Genomic DNA, 24,862 nt, shown 5'->3' with positions numbered 1-24,862 from the left:
TGTTTTAAAATATTGAAATTAGTAGCCATACAAAAATGCCAACATAAACTAAGAAAAATAAAAGTTTTACATTATTCTATTTCGCCTGACCGCCTTTTTAGCGGTGGCAGTTGAGGCACAATCCTTTATGAAAATGTGAAAATGGTGAAAACCGCCTGTCCCTGTGGTATAAACAATATCAGTACAAACACAAGTGAATAAACAACAACTGTTTTTGCAAATTAAAACATTTAGCCATAAATATTACAAGGGAATTATTTGGTGATAACAGTACAGCAAAGTTCACTCAAAAGGCTTTGACAGACGTGTTCAGCAGTTCAGACAAGTTTCAATTGAGAATATTGTTAAACACTCGTTTTGAATGCAGTGAGTCCAGTCGTCTCATTTGTGTCCAGACATTACTCACATATTTAGATTTACTGTAATTGCCAGCCAGTGGAGCCTTTCTAAGTAAGACAGTAACATGGAACAGCCTGCCTGGTCTTCTGTACCCAACACTCACCTGCTAACTATGACAGCTCGACTCTTTGGTTCTCTGCATCTCCTGATTATTTCATGAACCGTGTGCAGTGGGCCTGAGAGAGAATGTGAAAAGTGCTCTTTGCTAATGAACTCAAAAGAGTGTTTTACATGGAAAAGCCCCGATCTCTTCACTGCCTGCAGGAAATGTGCACATCTAGTCGTATGGAGAGGCTGGGAAAATAAAAAACAGTTCATGAGTTCTTAACTGTCCCAAAAAGTGTCATTTGTGCCGTGGCTTATCCCTTGAGAAGTTTATCTGGGCAGTGGTATCCTTTTTTGTGGCTCTACCTTCACAGACCCCAGAGGTCACAATATAAGCCCTGTTACAGGGTTTGAGATTCCCCAGACCGCTACGGGGTGTTGTGGCTTCACAGAAATACTAAGGTGGACAAGCAGTCTGCCACTTTCCAGTACACCTCTGTAGTGGCGTTAACATGTAGGAATTTCTGGTGCCACTAGGGGGAAGTCCTATGCATATGACACCAGGAGCCAGGACCTTGGGAGTGCTTATAGCAGGGTACCCAGACGGTGGTTGGGGCCCTATAAAAGAGTCTTGCTTCCTTTGTTTAGGGAGTTCAGAGTTGAGGTAGGGAGGGAGACTTGTTGACAAGGGCTTAGCTGGACCAAGGGAGGAAGGACACCCAAGTACTAAAAGGTGAGCAGGGGTAACATGTTAACAGAGTAGCCAGGGGTTGGGGACAAATAAATATCTATCTATCTATCTATCTATCTATCTATCTAATATTTACTTTGTTTTAGGAGTCCCTGGAGAGCCGGGTCTTTCAGGTTTCAAAGGACTTCCTGGTGACCCAGGAATCATGGGACCACTCGGGCTGCAGGGGGAACCACCAGCAGTCTGTGATCCCGGACCACCAGGATTACCAGGTCTTGAAGGGGATATGGGTCCTCAAGGGCTTTCAGGTAAGTAGCATTTTCAGTTTAATTAAAGGTACTGACAAAAAAATTAGCATTTGCATTTGACACAGCTTATCATACGAGAGTGATATGTGATATTGTTTAAGAATCTAAATTCTTATTATTTGTGTTTCTTTTCAAGAATGGCAAATTATTACGGTTTAAAGAATGGCAATATTAACCTCTAAATTGTCAAAAAGCCTTTGACACTAAGCAATATGAATTAATGCTCCTTAGTGTATTATATGAAAAGTGTAATGGAAGTTCTATTAGAAAGGGCATCTGGTAGTATCCAAAAAGAATGCTATAGTATACGTGTAGAATATAACCAAATTAAAGTTTTTATGCAGTGTGACCTGCTTATAAGAAATAATGAAGTCAAAATTTTGTGACCCATTTTGTGATGGTCCTAGACATGATGCAACGTACTGTAACTGTGTTTTTCATGGTGAGGTGTTTAAGAGGTATTGAGGAGAATATCTTAAGGTTTGCAAAGTTTTATGACAGAAAATTTGTATGAAGTGATGAAAATTTAGATGTGTGCTTCAAGCATGAAAAAGATTAAGAAAATCTTTCCTACTGCTAAGTGACAGTGTAAAAGGGTTACAGATTTATCCGGTTGAGAGCAATACTAAAATTGTTACAACTTTGAAGGTGATTTTGTCTAAGTAACTGATTGACATAGTTTTCAGTCATTGGACTTCTAAGAGCCCATACTAATGGCTATAAAGGAGTTCACAGGGATTTTACTTCTGGTAAGAGAAATGTTAAGGGTCAGGAGATTGTGGAGTGTGGTGATGCAGTGGAAAAGTCAAGTCAAGCGATTTTATTGTCATACTACCCATACACAGTATTGCAGCATATAGTTGCACGAAATAACATTCCCCAAGATCACAGTACAACCTAAACATAAATACAGGACAAGTATAAGACAAGGAATACTATAAACAAGTATGTAAATGAATAGATAGTAATAAATCGAATTGCAGCAAATAGTAATAAATACATATATAATAACAACAGCTAATAAAAACAAAATAATAGCAAGTGTAACAAATGTCCATCCATCCATTTTCCAACCTGCTGAATCCGAACACAGGGTCACGGGGGTCTGCTGGAGCCAATCCCAGCCAACACAGGGCACAAGGCAGGAACCAATCCCGGGCAGGGTGCCAACCCACCGCAGGACACACACAAACACACCAAGCACACACTAGGGCCAATTTAGAATCGCCAATCCACCTAACCTGCATGTCTTTGGGAGGAAACCGGAGTACCCGGAGGAGACCCACGCAGACACGGGGAGAACATGCAAACTCCACGCAGGGAGGACCCGGGAAGCAAACCCAGGTCTCCTAACTGTGAGGCAGCAGCGCTACCACTGCGCCACCCTGCCGCCTCATGTAACAAATGTACTAATTATAAATAAACTACTAGGAGCAGACCTGAGGGTATGGGGGCAACACAGAGTTCAGAAAGCCAAGGGTTAGAAGCTGTTTTTAGAACCTGACTGAACTGGTTCGGTTGCTACAGAACCTTTTACGAGATAGAAGTGGGACAAAAAATTTCAACATGTAAAACAACGCTTAATAAAAATGTTTGTAATGGAAGGCGGAGATGTCGCAATAATCTTTTTTTTTTTCTGTGTATACAATATAGTGTATGACCTTGCAGTCAGAGACACTGCTGTTCCCAATCAGACGGTGATGTAGCTGGTTAGAACGCTCTCGATTGTACCCCTGTAGAATGTAGTGAGGATGCAGGGAGTTAGGCTTGCTTGCCATTCTCAGCCACTGAATGCAGTGGAGATGCTATTGTGCCTTCTTGGCACTGGAGATGGTATTAATTGAGCAAGAAAGGTCAGTTGCTAGGTGCACACCAAATAATTTGGTGCTCTTGACCAGTACCACCGAAGAGCCCTCAATGTGGACAACATGGGCCTTCCTTATGTCAACAATCATCTTTTTAGTTTTGTTAATATTTTTGTGCATGTGCATTGTTTGAACACACATAGTGCATTTCCTGGACTGGAAAAAGAGATGTGATCATGTTGAAAGAAAAAGTTCAGTAAAGCTCAAGGAAGAAGCAAAGCTCAATGGTTAGCAAGCACTGTTTTTTGCCATTGACTACCAGCACTCTTAGATGCATGTTGGCTGTCATCTTGGTTATGCTTTCTGCTCTATTGACCCTAAGCTACCAGTCACAGAGCTAAAAACCAACGTTCCTCCCACCACACCCCAGTGCTTCAAATTCCAAGGGTGAAATGTCAGTTTTATTTAGTGGCTCTTGAATTTCAAACAGGAATCCACACAAATTTTGTTACAATGCTTGAAGCTACTACGCCTTGCTCTTTATGTTAAAACATCAATACATGTAGGGTTCCGGGATATATGTATATGCTATTCAGCCATGGCCTGCTCTAAGCCTAGGCTGAGTAGGCCCAGGCCTAGTGGCACCAAAGCTCATTCATGCAACCACAAATTAGATCTCAATGTAGATATACATACAGTATGAAAGCAAATGTGAAGGCAATTTGAAAATTATGCTGTAATCGGAACAGATAGAAGCAATACAACACATGTACGATGGCTTATGGGTAGTTCAAACACACACAGGGCAGTGTTCTACCGTTGGTCTAGTTGAAGTCAAGGTCAAATGAACACGGACGTTCTGCTGTGGATTGCACCATTGTTGAACAACAAGCCGTAAGTGAGATTTTTTTCCTGTAAAATGGTGATACACTTCACTGAAAAATTTTGTTTTTCATTGACCATCAGCAAAATCCAGGTCACTGCATAAAGTAGAAAAAAGCAGAAATTGATCCAATGCAGAAATGTTTTATTCAGTATGCATGTTCAAAAGTAAGCAGCCCCACTGACCTAATATTATTATTAATGCTTTGTTATTTGACTGATGCCTTTATACAAGATCAGTTATAACATCTGAGATACTATTGCTTACATTTATTTTATTTTTCCAATTGGAGCACAGGCAAGTGAAGTGACTTGCACATGGTCACACAGTGTCAGTAGCAGGATTTGAACCAACAACCTCACGGTCTTAGGTTCCCAGGCCTAAAACCTTAACCACCAAACTCGCTGTCAATAACATTAGCCCTCAGTTACAAAAAAAAAATACAACTATTGTATACAGAATAGAACTTAGCTTGTTATATAGTATAACTGATATATATGATTCACCGATGGCACTATAACTGAGACCCATTGTCTTATTAAATTACCCAGCTAGTTATTAAATAATGTTAAACCATATGCAGTATGTGCCCCAATATCCAGAAATAAAAGGTGACATTCTGTACTTTTTGTCTTTTTATGATCCTTTCATCTCAAAGCCAGATTCCTTCAGTTTACAGCAAAAATAAAAAAAGTGATTTAGGAACTTTCTGTATCTCAATTTGGGTTAAGCAAGACTTGCACAGGATGGATTTTTGTGCCACTCTCAAATAGATTTCAGCATACAGTATTCCTGCACTGCCTTAATTTCATGCCACCCCACTCCTGTAGTACTTTTTCCCAAGCTTGCTAGAAATCCAATAGCATAATACTCTTACAATGTTGATTGTGTAAGTCTTTTCAGTGTAGAGAAGTGATAGCGAACTGTCAGCAGCTCACTAACTACCAGTTGTAAATGTAATTTTCTTCTGAAACGCAGCTGTTGAGGTCATAGGGCCAGAGTTTAAATTCAGGTGGAGGCAAGCTAAAGCAGACTTTAAGGGTGTGCCCAACTTCGGTTTCTTTAGGATTAAGGTAACTCAGTAGCATGGTCTCACATCTTATATTTCAACTGATAATAAATAAAAAGCACATCACCATAGTTGCTTTACAGAGCAAAGCACATTACGCAAGATGTGCAACATAAATGTGCTTGCTGCATATCTGGCATCTTGATATGCTCACTAGATGAGAATACCTACTGTCATGTCAGCTGTACTTAATAAATTACATTTTTTCAGTTTCACAACTTTTCTTCAGCCTTTTCACTGAGTTATGCTGTGACTTTTGACATTCCTTAACACAGTTTACATTTTTTCTTTTGCATGTAATTGTAATGCCTTTTTAATTTTGTTTTAGATGTTTTTGTTCCTCCCCAATTCCTTACCTTTTATGTTTCTTGTCTGCCTAGGCAGGCTGTCTAATTAGATTAATACCCTCAGGTACACATCACAAAAACAACAGAGCTGCGTTAGAGAAACCCAGGTGAACTCTGAGAAATGTCTTAAGACTAAGTTACCATAAAAGGAGACGGAAATTAGGAGAGATTCACTTTTTCATTTCTATACAAGTGAAATCAAGGTTTCTGGCCAGGGGATGATATAAAGGAATTACTTAACAATTAAGAAAAAAGAAAATACTGTTCTCTGAATGATAACTTCTAAATAAATCGATCAAAAAGGGAAAGTTGTATAACTGAAAATTAGTCCGAGCAAGTCTTTGTGAACCAGTTTTACTTATGTAATAATAAAAATATTTCTGAATCTTGAGTGCTGTGAAAATAGAACTGTAGAGGATATTAAAACACTGTTCTTTTTAAAGCGTACTCTTTTCTTATATTCACATGGAATGACTGAATAAGGCAAAACACCAAATTGGATTTTGGTGTTTATTTAACAGAATCAAGCAAAATAATACCGAAATTAAATACATCTATTCATGTGGTATATAAAAAGAAAGTAAAACGAAAATGTACATTTTGGAAGACATGCTAAGAAAACCCAAGAAATTCAAGTAGATTTCAGATGGAAAAAGACCAGAGGTATGGCACTAACCAGAACTAAAAATAAAATGCATACCATAGCCAGTTCCTCTATGACACTTGATTTTGAATGACACACTTACTCAAAAAAACATTAAGACAGCTAAACAGAGTCAATGTTTCTAAGACAACTGAGGAAATTGAGGATGCAGCACAATACTGCAACTGGTTTAGTTGTTTAGTACTTTAATTGAAAGGATGTTAACTATGTTGATTACTATGTAGTAATGAAATATAAATAGACTTTTAAGAATAAAGATGGGAGATGTCATCTTAATTTCACTCTATGTTATGGGTTGTAAAGTCCATGCTTTATTTTACACATTCCATTAAACAGAAGTGTTATCAGTTCAGCAAGTAAAATGATAATTTATCCCTCTCATTTAGCTCATCACTTTCTTTGTCTTCTGCCCTCTAGAAGATGCAACAGATCACTTGAGAAAGAATCAGTTGACAGTCCTCCCAATAAGCATTACAAGTGCTGATTAGTTGGCTAATTATATTCTTTTTTATGCAATACGTAAAGATTCCATAATTATCTATGTGTGTTTTATTAAGAGCTAGTTCATATTTTGTGCTTAATTTAATTGTTATCTATCTATCTATCTATCTATCTATCTATCTATCTATCTATCTATCTATCTGATGATGGTATTAACTAGACATTGTCAATCTTGTTTGGATATTATTTTTAGGTTTTAAAGGCTTGAAAGGAGAAGTGGGCCTTCCAGGTGTGCCAGGACTGCCTAGGATCAAAGGACTTAAAGGCATTCCAGGGATACCTGGAATTCCTGGCCAACAAGGTTCCCCGGGTCAACCAGGATGCCCAGGAGACATTGGTCATTCAGGTCCACCAGGACCACCAGGTAGTTACTGAAAAAGTTTAATTAAATACTAACTGCTAGTATACCTTGTCTCAACATTCAACATCTAAAATCCATAGCTTAGAATTAAGATCCTATCAGAACACTGTATATCTTCACTGTTTTGGCACTTTACAGTTAAATAAATGGATAAAATAAAAGTAAGTAATAAGGATTGCCAAGAAAATACTCAAATTCTTGGTATTGAAGAGGTAGACAGTACACATGTATCACATTTGAACTTATTGTAAAAATAATGCAAACATCTTTGGATTCTTTTCCATTTTTTTCTGTGCCACAAGCTGTAAGCAGTAACTCCTTATAGGACAGATAAGTATTAAATATTACAGAGTATTATTTTTCACCATATAAAAACATTACAAATGCAGTTAACCAGTAAACATTTCTTTAACACCACTGGATTTGCAGAATGATTCATTAATAATCCTAATGGCTTCTACTTATATGTCCGGTTCAAACAAGCAACAGCCTCACTTTAACTTTCACAATTTAAATGTGGCAGTCATGACATTTATGTTTTGTTTCTTACTGAATGTTTTCTGTAACATACCTTCTCCTATTTAGAAGTGACCTCATGCATACGAGTGTTGCTTGTACACAGAGGGCCAGCTAAAGTGGAGATGGGGTGGGGGATTCATCAGCCCAAAACAGCACAATCCAAGCAACAGAGCAGCACTCTTCTATGTGCTTTAGGCTTTCAGTGATGAGGGCATTAAAAAATACAGAACCCTGAAATAGTACAGTAAAAGAATAATATGGAGGAATCATGGCATAGGTGACATAGGGTACTCCTTAGGTTGTGTCCTGGTACTCGCAGGCACACTGATGTGTGGCAATGACAATATATTTGGCTGAAACAGGAGCCATGCACTTTAGAAGTATGACAAGTGACACCCATGTAAACACCTGAAAAGTATGTCAGAGTATTCCTAAAATCATGTTGCAACTAACATGACATAGGATTAAACCTGAAATAGCATCCTAAATAAGAGCATTGAAGAATATTTTGCTTTCTAGATAATGTATTTTCATAATAAAACTTACTGCTGAAGTGCAAACATGTCAAAACTTAAAAAAAAATAATACTGTGGAGAAAACAAAATCAAAAATCTAAAATAAGACCCATTTTTGAGTAATGCTAACATCTGCATAGTTGGTGCAATGCATTTTCGGTTAAACAAAATCAGAAATACAAATAACATTTGTTGGACAGAAAAGGCATGTTAACAGAATCATTAATTTCATTTTTTAACTATGCTCTATGATTTACAGCAGACAGTTTTGTTCAGATACACTACGTGAAGTGAACTTGGCAGAAGAATATCTGCATACAGTGTTTTTGATTGATAGGGTTTTCAGGGCTTTTAATAGCAGGGTTGTTTAATTGGCAACCCATCGGCGACATTCCAACCAGTAACATGCTCTTTTCTGGCTTGCAGCAGTCGAGTGAATCTTTCCAAAATTTCTATGTAAAGATGAAACAGTGTTTGAAGTTTACACTCATTTTGCAGTAGGCATAAAAAAACAAACTGTCTCAGCGTTATATCATAGAAGCTATAAAGAAACTAATTCAAACACTGTAACAAAATCTCAATAATTTACATACAAATTAAACTAATTCAAATCCAAATATGTGTTGAACCCAGTAGCTGTTTTACATCAATTCTATGCTTACTAAAGGTATGTATTTAATAAATACAGTCTCTATAGATAAAAAGGCCTCTTATTAGCTGGCTGTTCAAAAACAGTGAAAGTAAATTCCTACTAAACAAAGGTTTCAGCTGCTGAACCTTTACTAGGTGGTATTAATGTTAATTTCTTTTGCACATTTGTATAGGCTTCATAAAGCATTAACATTAATTTTAAAGAAGTAAGCAGGTAAAAAAACATCATTTCTTAAAGTAAATCATTCTTTGGTTTATACCAGGGGTCCTCAATCCCAGTCCTAGAGAGCCGCAGTGGCTGCAGGTTTTTGTTCTGACCTGGTTGCTTAATTAGAAAGCAATTCTTGCCAATAAAGCACTAACAAGCTATGAAATTAAATTAACTCTGCTATGTCAGGTCATTCTCATATCCTAGATTTTCTTTCCCTTTCTATCATGCAAATGATTTGAAGGCTAAAATGGACGAGTAATTCTCAGTCCTTCACTTTTTTCTCTTCATTTTTCTTCCAAGTATTTAATTAAACCCAATAGTGCAGATAAATACACACGGGTGTAAATGTAAATAAGCTAAATGGAGAAATGCTGCTCTCTCTTGTCATTTGCATGTTATTGATAATAAGGAGCAATTAAAATAGATGTTTAAGACAAAATTAAGCAATAAGGGCTCAAAGTCACTAAAGTGAAGTAGAAGTGTTACTTTAGCAATAAGTGCTTTTTATTAAGCAACTGGGTTGGAGCAAAAACCTGCAGCCACTGCGGCTCTCCAGGACCGTGATTGAGGACCCCTGGTTTATACCTATTAGGGTATATATTAAATACATTTACATGGATTTAATGGTATGAAGTGGTATCCTACATTTCTTACTAAAGAATGTATCCAAAAATTGTATCACTTTTCCTTGTATTTATACAATCCGCTCAAGTTACCCTAACTAGCTACAGATATGTGGAGACAAAATATGGAAAAAGCAAGCACCAGCTTGGAGGTAATCCCCTAACATAGTTTAGCTTGTCATAATGTTTCCACAGGTTTTACCTCAATCTTCAGTTTTGGTTGAAACAGAATTAGGTACGGATGCTTTGCTAAAAAAGAGAAATCTGATCAAATATGAAAATTATATCATTTTCATCTCCTAAACTGAAACGGAATTTCATTTGTTTTTTTTCTTTATTAAGGATTGCGAGGTGCTTCGGGCATTGAAGGTTTCCCTGGACCTTGCGGAATACCTGGGATACCTGGATCTCCAGGGTCAAAAGGAGAAAAAGGTTTTGATGGCAAAAGAGGCTACGCAGGGGATATAGGAAACCAAGGAGAAAAAGGTATTTGTTTAAAAAAAACAGAACTACAGGAGTCTAGCTGTTTTCAGCTTTTGGCAGTTTTATAGGTTCAAGTCATGTGTACAGTATGTGGAGTTCAGAATTGGTGAATAATATCATCTTTCATCTTACTGTCTGTGATGGTACAGTTTCCAGGCTGGACTAGAAAAAAAATAACACATGATTCTCTTCCTGTCAATGACAAAACGGTTTTAGCTCCCCACGTTTTAAATTGTTATATGCTTTCACCTATATAGAATGTTAAGTTTTAAAGTAGCATGGCATTGGGCTTACCACAGCCTGTCAGTATCAGTCAGTCCATTTATCCATTTACTCTTTGGCCAGCTTTGTCTAATTCAGGGTCAGAGGCAGTAGCAGTTAAGTATACAAGAAAAATAAAAACTTTTTAAACATCATACCATTTAGATTTTTCATAATGTGAGATCAACCGTAGTATTGTGGTTAAGTTGATATGTATTTCATTTAATTTATACTTTAAAAATGTGTGCATTACAGAAGACTATAGGTGAAACCATTTTATGCCATTACAATTGTTTATAATAATGATGTAATTCTAATGTCATTCAGTACACTCACTGTACACTGTGAATTTCTCATTCTACCACATCCTAATGGTGTTCTTCTGCATTGAGATCCATTGAATGAGGAGGCCAACGAAGAACACTGAGTTCATGTCATGTTCATGAAACCAGTTTGAGATGACTTTTGCTTTGTGGCATGGTGGACTGTCATGCTGGTAGTAGCCATTAGAAGATGGGTAAATTGTGGCCATGAAGGGATACACATGGTCAGCAACAATAGTCATATATGCCGTGGCACAGAGTGATGATTGACTGGTATTAACAGCCCCAAAGTGTGCCAAGAAAACATTCCCCACATCATTACACTATCACCACCAGTCTGGACGGTTGAAACAAGGCAGGCTGGGTGCTTGGATTCAAGCTGTAGGTGCCAAATTCTTACCCTACCATGTGTGTGCTTCAACAGAAGTCGATATTCATCAGACCAGACTACTTTTTTTTAGTCTTCAGATGTCCAGTTTTGGTGAGTTGGTTCCTGCTGCAGCCTTAGCTTTCTGTTTTTGGCTGACTGGATTGGAACCCGACATGGTCTTCTACTATTGAAGCTCATCCACTTTAAGGTTTAACATGTTATACATTCCAAAATGCTTTTCTGCTCACCTCAGTTGTACAGAATGGTTGTTTGAGTTACTGTACCCTCATCAGCAAGGCATTTCAATCTGCAAAACTGTCACTCACTAGATGTTTTTTGTTTGTTTTTTTCTTCTGCATTCTGAGTGTCTGAAAATCCCAGAAGGTCATCAGTTTACAGAAATATTCAAGCAAGCCTGTCTGGCACCAACAGTCATGCAACAGTCGAAATCACAGAGATCACAATTTTTCCCCATTCTGGTGTTTGATGTGAGCACTGACTGAAGCTCCTGTCCTGTATTTGAATGATTGTATGCATTGTGCTGCTGCTTCACGATTGGCTGATTAGATAGTTGCATGGATAAGCAGGTGCAAAGGTGTTGCTAATAATTTGCTCAGTGAGTGTATAATAGTTTGGACTATTGTGTAATATCTGGGTAAATATTTTTCAAATAATAACTATCTGAGGACTAACTTAGTGCCCAAATATAAATTTGTTAGTGAAATAAGCATATTGGCATATGATACCAGTAACCTTTTTGTAAGTATTTGCTTTACCTTTTCAAATTGTAATCCAACCAGGCAAAAGTTACAGGAGTAAATTTGATTGTATTCTACCGAGTGTCAAGAAACATAAAATTATTCCTTTAAGATTTATTTGTATGTTTTAGAAATGTAGTCAGGGTCTTTTTAGTACCATACATAATTTTCATTTTTTTATTACAGGGGAGTGTTTGTAGCTTCTTACTACAGTATATACCTTTTAATTAAAATTTGAAAAACAAGTTACTCATTTCTGTAGGGGAATTCAGAAACTTTGATGTTTTTGTTCAGTTTAGCTTGTGTGTTGAAAGAGGCATCCTGTGGCATTGCTTTCTTGATTAGTACATACAAATACATAAGTGTAATTGGCAAGAACACACTGAAGGTTATGAAAAAGCTACTTTATAGAAAAATACTACTAGATTAACTACAGTATAAATGAAATCGCCATGACTAAGTGCATTTATTTATTTTTTTAGATTCATATTTTTGTGCTTTATTTTGTTTTCTTCAGTCTTGGAGTTATACTTAACAGCGGCCTAAGCTTTGAATCCTGCATATCTTCCCCTGCAGCTGAAGTGTAATTTTATCTTCTATGAAAAATCCCTACCACTGTAAATTGGGTGATGAAGTATTTAACTGTGTTTTCAGCACTTGTTAGTTGAAATGCTGCAGTTCCATATTTATCTGTTTTAAGCAGGCACAGAATGCTATTGAGAGAGTCTTTACCCAAACAAAAAAGCTGTACTCACAGCACCCTCAGATGGCCAAATTGCTCCACCTTTATAAAAGATAGTGAATGATCTTCATAACTCTGAATTACAAAGCTCTTCATCCAAACATTGGTACACACGGTTTGTGGCCTATAACTATGTCAGAGAATTGCAAATCTCCAGCTCTAGCCTGTCTCTTTACTGCTGTAAAATCCCATTTTAGAACACTTGGCAGGTTCAACTTTATGTCTCTTGCACTCTTAAACTCCCTTCCTGGTTTTGCTTGTGCGACTCCATCTCTATTGATATTTAAAGTCAGCCTGAAGTCCTAACAACTCTCACTGGTATTTAATTTGTGCTGTCCTTTAATCTGATTCTACCCCCTTTTTCTAGCACTCTTTCAAACACCTTCATTTCTTGTTCATAACAGCATTATTACACGAATGGCCGACACTTCAATCACCCTTCGATTTTTCAAGATCAGTGAACACACTACTTCAACATCCTAATGGAAACTTTCCCTCTTTTTCAATCAAGCTTCACATTTCTGACAGCTAAGCAGTATGAAAAAATTGGTACTCTTCAGATTTTCTGATAACAGTTGTTCATTCTCTTATACTGTAACGTTTTTAAATTTTCTTCAACACTTTCACCAATTTCACTACAGAATGTACAGCTAGGCTCTGTTTCCACAAAACCATTATTAAAAAGTATTTATATTTAGTAACAACATATTATTTTCTGGGTGGCACGGTGGTGCAGTGGGTAGCGCTGCTGCCTCGCAGTCAGGAGACCCGGGTCCTCCCTGCGTGGAGTTTGCATGTTCTCCCCGTGTCTGCGTGGGTTTCCTTCGGGTACTCTGGTTTCCTCTGACAGTCCAAAGACATGCAAGTTAGGTGCACTGGCATTTCTAAATTACGCTTGGTGTGTGTGTGTGTGTTCACACCCAGCCCAGGATTTGCTCCCTGCCTTGTGCCTTGTGTTGGCTGGGATTGGCTCCAGCAGGCCCCTGTGACCCTGTAGTTAGGATATAGCGGGTTGGATGATGGATGGATGTTGTTTTCTTAGTATTTCCTCGTCCCATTTTGTCAGTTATGAAGTACTTTAAGTCATGCAAATGCACAACATCACCTATTTAAGCACATTCCCCTTTTCTTCTTCATGTGCTAGATTACTTGACAACTCTTGCTTTTTGTCTTCCTTCAACTTGACAATTACAGTTTTAACATTTCATTTTACTTTCATTATTTTTAGGTGTTAAAGGTGTCCTAGGATTCCAAGGAGAGGTTCAGATTAACTACATCAGAGGAGACGGAGGAGACCCTGGCTTTCCAGGAGAGATTGGATTTACTGGGCCAAGAGGTAAACCTTGTGAATATAAATTAACAATGTGCATGACATTTCTTAGTGACAACAAACTACAGACATTTGTAATAAAATTATTTATGAAATATGCCCATAGTTTTCTAAATCCTAATTACGGGTACCCGACACAGATTCACATGGGAGGCACGGGTAAAATAAATAAAATATTAATTTATCTTCGTCTGTGGGCTACGCCTTCCTCATACCCACAGACACAACACAGTCCCAAACACAGTACAATAACACCAAGCACTTTCTCTTCCTCCACCAAACCTCCCTGGCAATCTCGTCCTCTTCCTCCCGATTCTGGCTGCTGAGTGGTGGTCACTGGCTCCCTTTTATTGGGTACCCAGAAGTGCTCCAGGTGCTTGATTGGTGACATCTGGCTGCACTTTCGGGTAAGGTGAAACCAGTACAAAACGGGGCCAGGAGCTCCTTCCTTGTGGAACCCCACAGACTTGCACAGAACTCCAACCCCCATGAAGCCCTGGGGGAGTCCAAGGCACCGCTACAACCCAGGGAGGCTGCCATCTAGCGTCCAGGGGGAGATACTGGGCTTCCCACCCTTGTTCCCCTGGCAGATGTGGTGAAGGGGAATCCCGGCCAGGCATGGGCCCCGGCCATCCTTCACAGGGTCTTGCAAAATACTTTGATTTTTTGTCACTTTTCTAACTGTTTCAAGGTGTTCTAAATTATACCCACAATTTCATTATTATGTTTCCACCATTTAATACAAACTAGACATAGTGAAAATGAAAGCGTGGGCTGACAATCTTAGAAATCAATGGATGTAAGACTTTATCTGAGCCTGAAAAAGATTATTAGAGAAGACTATAACAGGGAGTTCTAGGAAATGGGGCTAAACAGCAGGGCAAGGCTGAGTAAAGCGAAAATCAACCTGTTATGCCAAGTCATTTTAATGTTACTAATGGACAATCTTAATCATAAACCAAGAAGTGATATTTTCCTGGAATAGATTAATTTGTTTCTATTCTTTTTGAGTACCTGTTTGATCTTCACTGTAGTTGATCAATGTTTTGAAAATGCTGAGTAACAATTTCTATACACACTTTATTCATCTCCATTCACTTATCCTTCCATTACTTTTCAAATGTATTTATCACTGTTCACTGTTGTGGGTCAGAGTGTGCTTCTTCTAATCAAGAAAGTTGTATGACTGTTTTGGAATCAGATTTGTATGTTTCTGTTAGCATATCAAATGGACTTTAATCAGTTTGAAAGCTTGGAATTGTTAAGTAATTTATAATATACAATATCATGCTCAATACACAAGTCAAACAAATTACCTCATTGTATACATTGCCTGTTGCATTTATTGTCATTATTAAATCAAAAATATGTTTACCCTGTAAAATTTGAATGATTTATGTGCATTTTATAACAGAATATTTTTATTAAGTTTTACTTCAGTCACAAAAAATAGTAAAATGTGCACCTCAGGGAAATGTTTTCTACAAAATGCTAACACTTCCAAAACAGCATTGTACCTGTATTTAAATTAATTTAAACTTAATTGTTATTTTAGGTGAGAAGGGCCTATCTGGCCTCAAAGGTTTACCTGGAGATGATGGCACAGATGGCCCTCCTGGATTTTTGCCTGGCATAGATGGTAAAAGGGGGCTTCCTGGCCTACCTGGATCACCTGGAATGCCAGGTTCAAAAGGCTATAATGGGATAATTGGATTTCCTGGAATGAATGGTGACCATGTATGCAATTTTCTGTTGAAACAGCATTTCTAGTACTGTATATTGATAACTTCAAATTGTGCTAATGATGCTTTATAACAGAATGCAGTCAAACCACACAGTAGATTCCTTTAACTCAATTCCTGTCATTTCATAATATAAACAAAAATCTTTAAAAAGCAATAAGAAATCTTGCTTGTTTATGTTCAGTCAGTCAAAGGTTACTCACATAGGAAAACACCAAATAACTTAAAATATACATATTGAGTTGTAATTGTTCTGACTTTGCCAATCTAGTTCATGTTAAGCCTTGCATGCACTTCCAGGTAACCATAGCCATTAAAATCAGTTTGCAAAAGGATTCCAAAATTGTCTGTCTGCAAAGGCTTGCTTTCAATAATCCACAGACAGAGGCATAGCCAGAAAGTAATACTTTGGTTGGGGAGTTTAATCAGAAAGTACACAAATCATAATTCTGTCAATTCTGTTGGAACTGTCACAAAATATGTTTTGTAAGGGGTTCAAACCTGAAATCACCCCTATGCCTTGTTATTCTTGTCAATATGATATTCTTTTTATATCAGTATTACAGTTTTGTTATATTGTTCTTCTTATCTGTCCTTTTGAGAATAAGAATTCAATAATGATAAACATTGGATGGAAAAGAGAAGGGCATGACTTCTAAAGTAGATACTGTTGCATTGTGGTAATAAAGAAATCAAGTGAAGCTGTCTTTAGCAGTCGTTCATTGTGAAGTATCAACAAAGGCAGTGGAGCAGAGTAGTGTCTTTTCCATAGAAGTAATATCTGTACAAAAGTACTCAAAAGCAAAATGAAGACCAAGATTTTTAACCTTAATTTAAACATTACCGCTGACACATCCACATGAACAGACCTTTAACAGAGAGCTATTCCAACCAAAAGCCATAACACTAAAAATAATACTTGCAAGAATTTGGCATTCTAGTTTTTATTCTCCCGATAATTTCTAATGGAAGATCACTAAAGACAGAATTGCTTTAACCTAGAAAAGACAAGATAAAAATATGACAATGGACAAAGTGGCTGTATTATATTTTAACTGTGGAGAAATGCTCACAACCACCAGAGGGCAAACTGGAGGCGACTGCAAGCATTCTTTATGTTTGAGCACCACTTGCTTTTGAAAATAAATAGAGTTGGCCGGGTTGGCATCCCCACTATTTTAGGGATTCATTCTGTCTTTGTGACTCGAGCCATCATATATACAGTATCTTAAATATAAAGCAGACTGTAACAATCTTGTGGTCTTGTATGTACAGTATGTTATCATCCAGTTGATGCTTGGAACATTTTTGGTGTGCTCCGTAAAAACAACCGATAGTTTTATCGTGAAAAATACATAGTATTATTTGTTTGTTGTTTAATGTTTTTTTTGTTAACTATATTTTCATCTTGCATTATTCTTATTGTATTAATGTTGTAGTGGTAATGGAATTAAATCAACCTAATAATAATATTAATTCAATTGACTTTTTTTACGTCGTCTAAAATTCTGCATGTAAAAACTTATTACTACACCACAAAACAAAAATTAATCTGTCAAAAACCTTAAAAATGGCTTCGCTTTTCCCATTGTTTTTACACTAATTTGAACATATTCCGCGATTTATATTTTGATTAAAATAGGCTATCTATTATATTATATAAGTAAGCAATTTTTTTTTTTATCTACCATAAACATTCTATATTTATTTTGGATTCAGAGGCTCTCTTTGCAAGTTTTGTTTATTCATTAATGAACTAAATGTCATTTGTTTCACAACATCATAGCTAATGTGTTGGTGTTTTTGTAAAAAACAAAATTGGAATTTTTTTTAATAAGTTCATAATCAAAAAACTAATTTAATTAACTTATCAAAATTTAAGATAAAGTATAAAGCAAATATAGATATGATATGTGTATACTTATAAACTTATAATACTTATTTATATAGGTAAAATATTTAACATTTAATTGCTCTCCAGGTTCTTTGAAAGTTTTCTCATCTTTGTTAAAAACAACCATTGGGTTGAGTTAGTCACAAAGAAGGAAAACTAGCTTTAGTGTTTATAAAGATGATTTTCTCAATATTAAATTGAGTTGTTTCTAAGCTGTGGTAGATATGAATAACAGGCTGATGATGAAACCATAAAGAAACCATGGGAGTGGGACAGGAAGTGAAGATCAGGATGATGACAAAATCTGATGAATGTAGGCATCCACATGTGTGGGCTTCAGAGCAGTAAGAGCCTACGCTAGTTTCTTGGACCACCAAAGTCATTAGATATGTAATGAGAGAATAACTAAGGATTCTTTGCTGCATATGTTTTTTGTTTTACTGAGGATACATAAAAGCATGCTCACTCATTTAAACTGGGGCAAATTTCCAAATATCAGTTGAACAAATAGAAAACTGTTATACAGAGGGACACAAATTAGCATCTCTAGAGTAATAACACATATTGGCTATAATGAAAGTATAAAACGTTATCAGCTTTAATAAGACATTTAAGGAAATGGAGAAGCAGCTAGGTTAGTGAAGCAGAAAAAGTGCAATCTAACAGTGGTATAGCACAGTTAAATTCTGTATTGAAAGGTAGAATAACCAAAGATACACACAGTGAGTGGCCACTGGCTTACATTTCTTGCTTCATCAGTTGAGTCTTCATTAAGTCTCATGTAATTCATGGTGGCAACTGGCAAATGAAGTGTACCATTTAGCTTTTTCTGATTACCACCTACCACTTTGCTATATACCAGTAAATGCTAAAGTTAATTCTTCAAAGAAATAACCTTTAGTATAACGTATACTTAATTAATAGAAGAGGAAAAAAAATCTAAAGAACCACAAGCCACCACAGGCTATTTTCTCAAATAAATGTTTGAAATTTTCAGTAGTGGAAAAAAAAAAAACTGATTAAAGCTGTAGGTCATTTTCAAATTATAAATTAAACTTATGATACTTGTCTGAAAAAGTAATCAAGAGTTGTTTTGATAAATTTTTAACTAACTTTTAACTCATATTTTTGGGAGTGGTAAATGGAACAATGTGTTTATTTGTATCCCTGTATTTTCCTAGGGAGATCCTGGTTTATCAGGTACTGTTGGCAGTCCAGGTTTTCCAGGATTGAAAGGAATTAAAGGTAAAAAATAATATAATTTACTTTTTTATTCTGAAAATGTTCAATGCAGCTAAGTTTGAAAACAAATAACTTAATTTCACTTACATGTATTTATGTCCATATTTTTCTAATTTGACAAGTCAGATTGTGAAATAATTTATACAGTAGGTAAATTCCTGATTGCTGTTGAATCCTGATATCTTTGTTGATTTATAATATGATGTATATGGCTTTCCCCAACATTTTATGGGACCAGGAAGTAAATTGCAATTATTTGGCTCTATAAGGTGACCAAGGAGATACTGTTGTCATGCCGGGAATTCCTGGACCAAAAGGGCTTCCAGGTGACAGAGGAAATTCAGGTTGGTATAATTCTTTATAAATGTTTTTTTAATCTATGCAGATAATCAGTTGCATCATATATTATGCCAAAAGCAAGTGCAATCACAAAATCATCTCTTTTATATAATACTTGGCAAGGAAATGATAATTACATGTTGCTTTACATCCATCCAATAGATTGTAGGTTTTGGAGCCTAATAAGATACCGAAGATTTGTCCAAACTACATACAGCAAAGATTAAAATAAAAGTAGAAAAATGTACAACTGTTTTATTATGGGTTTATATAATAGTTAAAGTAATAATCCTATTTTCAATTTAAAGGAAGGCAAGGTCAAGCAGGAGATCCAGGTTTTCCAGGCTCATATGGACAACCAGGAGAACGAGGTGTACCAGGCGCTCCTGGAAGTCGAGGAAAACCAGGAGAACAAGGTATTAAGTTGTTGCTGATAAAACAGTACAGATTAAAATTTTACAAACCAGAAGAGATCAAGAACATACCAGGTCTCCAAATGAGGTACTTTATAGGAAAAGACAGGCTTTGGAGTCAGAACTCAACCTTGTGACAACAGAAGAAATGTACCAACTCATTTTTAAATCATACATCATTACTATGAACATGAAGAGAAGGGTAATAAGATCTTATCTCAATAAATCCACAAGCAGGAAGTTCACAATGCAATATCAGTAACTTCCAAAACAGACGGAAATAAAATTATTGACCATAAAAATATAATGCACACATTTAGAGACTACTGTAAGTCCTATCAGTGCAGAGCAATTGGATAAACCTCCGACAGGCTCAGAATTACTAGAGTGGGAAAGCCGCAGATCCAGATATTTTTATAAAAAAAAATTCAATTTTATTAGTAATATTTATAGAAGCTAGAGACAATAAAATTCTACCTCAAAATTTTTGCCAAACATTAATCACCGTCTTTTCTACGAAAAATAAGATCTTACTAGGCTGACCCGCCTTTTAAGGCGACCGACTTTTAAGTTGACCACTTCTTAAGGCAATTCAATATGTAGATCAATTTGATATTTTTTTTCAAAAAAATTAATTAATTTGGTTATATTGCATTTGAGCGGTATTACTTTAATACTCGTAATTTCTGTTAATTTTGTGATGAAATTTTAAACTTTTTTTCTATATTGAGGTCGCCCTTTTGAACCCCGGTGATATTTACTACGCGGTGAGGCATTTGTACTCCATCAACATTAATTATTTCCAGAGACATAATTTTGTCTATTTTTCCAGCGTATCGCGTACAAAAGCAAGGGAACGATGGGAGCACCAGAACTCTGCTCACATCATGTCGTTTCGTACCGCAAGCTGCAAGTAGTGAGTCTGTGATAAGTGGAATACCGCTACGCTTGCCACTCACGGGACGGAAGGACAATCCCGACCACTTTAATATAGTAAGAAAGAAGAAGAAGATATCGCACTGTCTGGAGTAGAAAATCATCTTTTACCAGGAAAAATGAAACTACAAATCCCAGCGTGCATTGCAAAATGGACGGGGTGTGTGTGAAACTCCGCGCCTGCGTAGCACTCACGGGACGGAAGGACAATCCTGACCGCTTTTATATAGAAGGATTACAATGTGCATGTTACAGACCAATCTCAATTCTGAATAATGATGTTAAAATACTCTCTAAAATTCTATCCAGAAGGACTGAGAAAGTGCTTCCCTCAGTAATATCACAAAGCCAAACCATATTTATTAAAGGTAGACACTTAGCTTCCAATCTTCGACACCTGTTTAATGTAATATATTCATCCATAAAGTTTAACACTCAAGAGATCTTATCATCTTTAAATGTAGAAAAAGCATTTGATATGGTTGAATGGAATTACCTTTTAACCACATTGCACAAATATGAACATATGTGCATGGATTAAACTACTGTATACCAGTCCAGAAGCTTCAGTTTGTATTAAAAACATGATTTCAGACTATTTCAAACTAGAATGTGATACTAGACAAAGATACCCCTTTCACCACTGCTATTTGCAATTTAGCAAAATTTAGCCATTTTCTGCTCACTTTTGAAATGTATCTGAGATAAAGGGGGATTATCAGAGAAGGACTTGAACAGAAAATATATGCAGATGATATTGTACTGTATATATCAGAACCACAAAATTCTGTGCCTGAAGCCCTAACAACACTAGCAAAATCTCAAAAGATATCTGGACTCAGAATCTATACTAATAAAAGGCAAAGCCCTCACTGACTCACTCACTGACTGACTGACTGACTCACACACTCATCACTAATTCTCCAACTTCTCGTGTAGGTAGAAGGCTGAAATTTGGCAGGCTCATTCCTTACAGCTTACTTACAAAAGTTGGGCAGGTTTTATTTCGAAATTCTACACATAACGGTCATAACTGGAACCTACTTTCGTCCATATACTGTAATAACCTGCAGCTCGGTCGCCGTGTGAGGCGGAGTTGCGGCTCGCATCATCACGCCTCACATGTAATTGAGTGCCTTCCCATATAAGGTAAATATTCGCGGGTGAAGGACTGTGCTTAGCATATTCATAAGTGCAGCTACTGCGGAAACCCTCCCTCAGCGAAAGTGCGAGAGAAACTTTTAAGTGCCGGGTCTGAGCTAAAATTAAATAAAGCCATGGACATCGCAAGATCGCACAAGATATTCGCGAGATACAAGTTTAATGAGAAGACACAGGGTATAAAGCCTCGATGCTAAAGACCTGGCGAAGTCATGCCTTCTCTGCTGGCCTAAAAAAATTTCTGAATCACAAACTGATGTTAATTATATTTTGTCCATGAATACTTATTAAATAATTCCAAATAGTCTGTCCGCTTCCTTTCATAGCTTTTCCAATGGTTGTGCTGCTTCCAGACATGTATTTTCGTATTAAAGCATTTAACCAATTACATTTCAGCCATCATTTGTTGCCAGGCAGAGAGGCCTTCACAATCCATAAATTTCGATTAAACTGTTGCTTCAACCAATCAGATTTTGAGTTGGTGTCAGTAGGGCCTCTAGTAGGCGTATGGCAATGTCACTGTATTCAGACCCATTGATTGGATAGAAGCTGATATGAGGAACACTACGAGGACATTGAACGCACTGCAGACACTCCGAGTGCAAGATCCTCACGCGCACTAGCGCCAAGTCCATGTCAGGATTCTGGACAATATTATTTGCCAGACACAGACCAGATTTCAAGACCACGAAGAACTGATGTTTGTCACGCTCCTCGACCCCCATATGTTACAGGAATACAAGATAAATTTCCCACATGCAGCCTTCTCCAGTTCCAAGAGCAATGGAGCAGTTTTTGATCTATCTCGGCTAAAAACAGAACTGACTGTGATGTATGTCATGGATGATTTTGCAGGAAAATCTCCCACTCATCTCTTTGACTTCTTTCATCAGAAAAATCTGAATGAGAGCATGGGGCAGCTGTTCACATTGGTATATTTGGTGGTAACCATTCCCGTGTACACTGCTTCTGTCGAGCGGACATTTTCAGCCCTAAAGCGAATTAAAACTTATGCCAGAAATACGACAGGGCAGGTTCGACTTTCAGCATTAGCTTCGATGGTGATAGAAAGGGACTTTTTGATGGAACTGAAGTGCACGGATAATCTGTACGACAGAGTAATTGAACTGTTTTTGAGGAAAGAGAGGAGGATGGATTTTCTTTACAAATAATCCGAATTTTTGGTGAGTAAAATGTTGGGATTTTCCTAAATAATATTGCAAGTTTATGAGTTATTATTGATTTTTTTTATGTGTGTCACGGCTGTAGCTGCAGTAGAAAGGAACTTGTTCACCCCTGGTTTGTCTATTCAATAAAGACATTTATTTTGGCTACAGGAGTTATCTATCTGCGATGCAGCCGCTCTTTATACTGTATTTCTGCATATTAAGATGGTTTTTATAACCATAAATTAGTTTTTGAGGGGTGGGTTGATTCAGACGGAGCACTACTGAAGGCCTAGGTGTCATATGCACGGTTCAGCCACTGGACCAGATGATACGTAAATTTGATGAACATTACAACCCGAAAATAAACAACACTGTAGAGGGGTTCAGATTATACTTCTGCCAGTGCGTCTCTCTAAAAAGTCCGTGCAGTAACATTATCATAAGGCTTAACAATCTTATTGTTACACCTTCTACGTGCACCGAACCGTCCTTATTGCTCTGTCCTTGCTTTACCGCTGGCTGCTTCTTTCCATTCACCTTCCTAGCTCTTTATTTAAACAGTTTTCCTTCTCACTTTTCCACTCTTTCGCTGTCTTCTCCCTTTTCGTTCAAAATACGCGCCTTCTTGCCTTTTTACAGTCAGCTCCCTTACGTCACACCATGGTACGTTTAGCAGAAGTTAATACCGGGAATGCATGTTAAACATCTTACATTCATGAGTAGCGACTTGCGTAGTGAACACTTCGATGAATGAAACCTGTTATCTTTAAAACGGTTGACAAACACGGAATGTAACATCATAACAACACGTCCTCCTAATACGAACCTGATTGAAAGAAATAATGATAATCAAATCCTTGATGACAGCAACACTCATAACAGTGACAAAACAATTACATTGACAATCAGGTTATGTTATTTTTAAAATGTTTCCTTTTCTTTTTCATAACTTCTTCAACACACTACTTCTCCGCTGCGAAGCGCGGGTATTTTGCTAGTTAATTTGAATAAAAGTTTGCTTTTTCCAGTGAATAGTTGTGTACTATAATCGCAGATCAGTTTAAATACCTAGTGGTAACCATCACAAGTAAATGTAATGCTCTTTTTTAAGAAAATTTTGCTGTCTGCATAGAAAAACTTAAACAAGATGTGCATAGATGGTCTGCCCTCCATCTCTCTTTATCAGGGAGAATTAACACTGTCAAGATGAATATCCTTCCTTAGCTTCTGTTTCTATTTTAGAACATCCCCATGAACATTAAAAAATCATAACCTGATTTATTTGAAATTCAAAACATCCATGCACAAAAAAGGCGATCCTACAACGACCTAAAGCTGAAAGTGGCATGGCTGTACCTAACTTTCAGTTTTATTACTGGACGGCAAATATACAAGCTATAAAAACCTGGACACAAATAGATGAACATACACAGTCCTGGTCCGCAATAGAAATAAAATCCTGCAGCACCTCCTTATTTTCCTTGCTTTGTACTCCAGTAATTACAAGTTATCGTCAATATAGTAACAACCTAATTGTCCTTCAATCACTCAGAATATGGAAAAAATGTAGGAAACACTTCAAGATAGAGAAACTTATATCTGTGGCACCTTTACATGATAACCACCTTTTTCCACCCGTTCAAACCTACATAGTTTTTAATGTTTGAAAAAACGCACGGGATCTTTGCATCCTATGAAAAATTAGACTTCAAATTTAGATCCCCATCAACACAAATTTTCCACTATTTCCAAAATAGTGAAACTTCGCTAATCAAAATCTTCCCAATTTTTTATTCCAGAAGAAATACTGAGCAGTCTTGAAGACTCAGACAGCATTTTCATACTATATCAAAACATTTTAAAATCCGTTTCTTTCAAAGATTCCAGAATACAGTAGGAAAAGGATCTGTTACTCAACATTTCAGAAAAGAAGTGGAAGGCAGCCATACACAGAATTCACTCTACCTCCATATGCATAAAGCATACAATTATTCAACTTAAAATCTTTTATCGAGCACATCTATCTCGTTTTGCCCAAAGTTTTTCCAGGGCAAGATCCTACCTGTAAACACTGCAGTCGAGTTCCAGTCTCATCGGGCCATATGTT

At 36.9% G+C, this 24,862-nt stretch overlaps 1 protein-coding gene across 3 annotated transcripts in view; it reads left to right on the top strand.

The window, feature by feature from the left end:
* col4a4 (collagen, type IV, alpha 4) overlaps window positions 1-24,862 on the top strand; it is a 165,641-nt gene that overhangs the window by 107,341 nt on the left and 33,438 nt on the right. For all 3 annotated transcript variants that reach the window (XM_039759708.1, XM_039759717.1, XM_039759726.1), the window contains 8 exons: window positions 1,282-1,443; window positions 6,906-7,076; window positions 9,935-10,078; window positions 13,758-13,865; window positions 15,415-15,596; window positions 18,677-18,740; window positions 19,007-19,081; window positions 19,385-19,492. In XM_039759708.1, the coding sequence (XP_039615642.1) occupies window positions 1,282-1,443; window positions 6,906-7,076; window positions 9,935-10,078; window positions 13,758-13,865; window positions 15,415-15,596; window positions 18,677-18,740; window positions 19,007-19,081; window positions 19,385-19,492 (1,014 nt within the window). The remainder of the gene's footprint in view (window positions 1-1,281; window positions 1,444-6,905; window positions 7,077-9,934; window positions 10,079-13,757; window positions 13,866-15,414; window positions 15,597-18,676; window positions 18,741-19,006; window positions 19,082-19,384; window positions 19,493-24,862) is intronic.

The sequence above is a fragment of the Polypterus senegalus genome, chromosome 1 (genome assembly GCF_016835505.1).
Source record: "Polypterus senegalus isolate Bchr_013 chromosome 1, ASM1683550v1, whole genome shotgun sequence".
NCBI classification, from domain to species: Eukaryota; Metazoa; Chordata; class Cladistia; order Polypteriformes; family Polypteridae; genus Polypterus; species Polypterus senegalus.
This window is presented reverse-complemented; position numbering and strand designations above follow the sequence as displayed.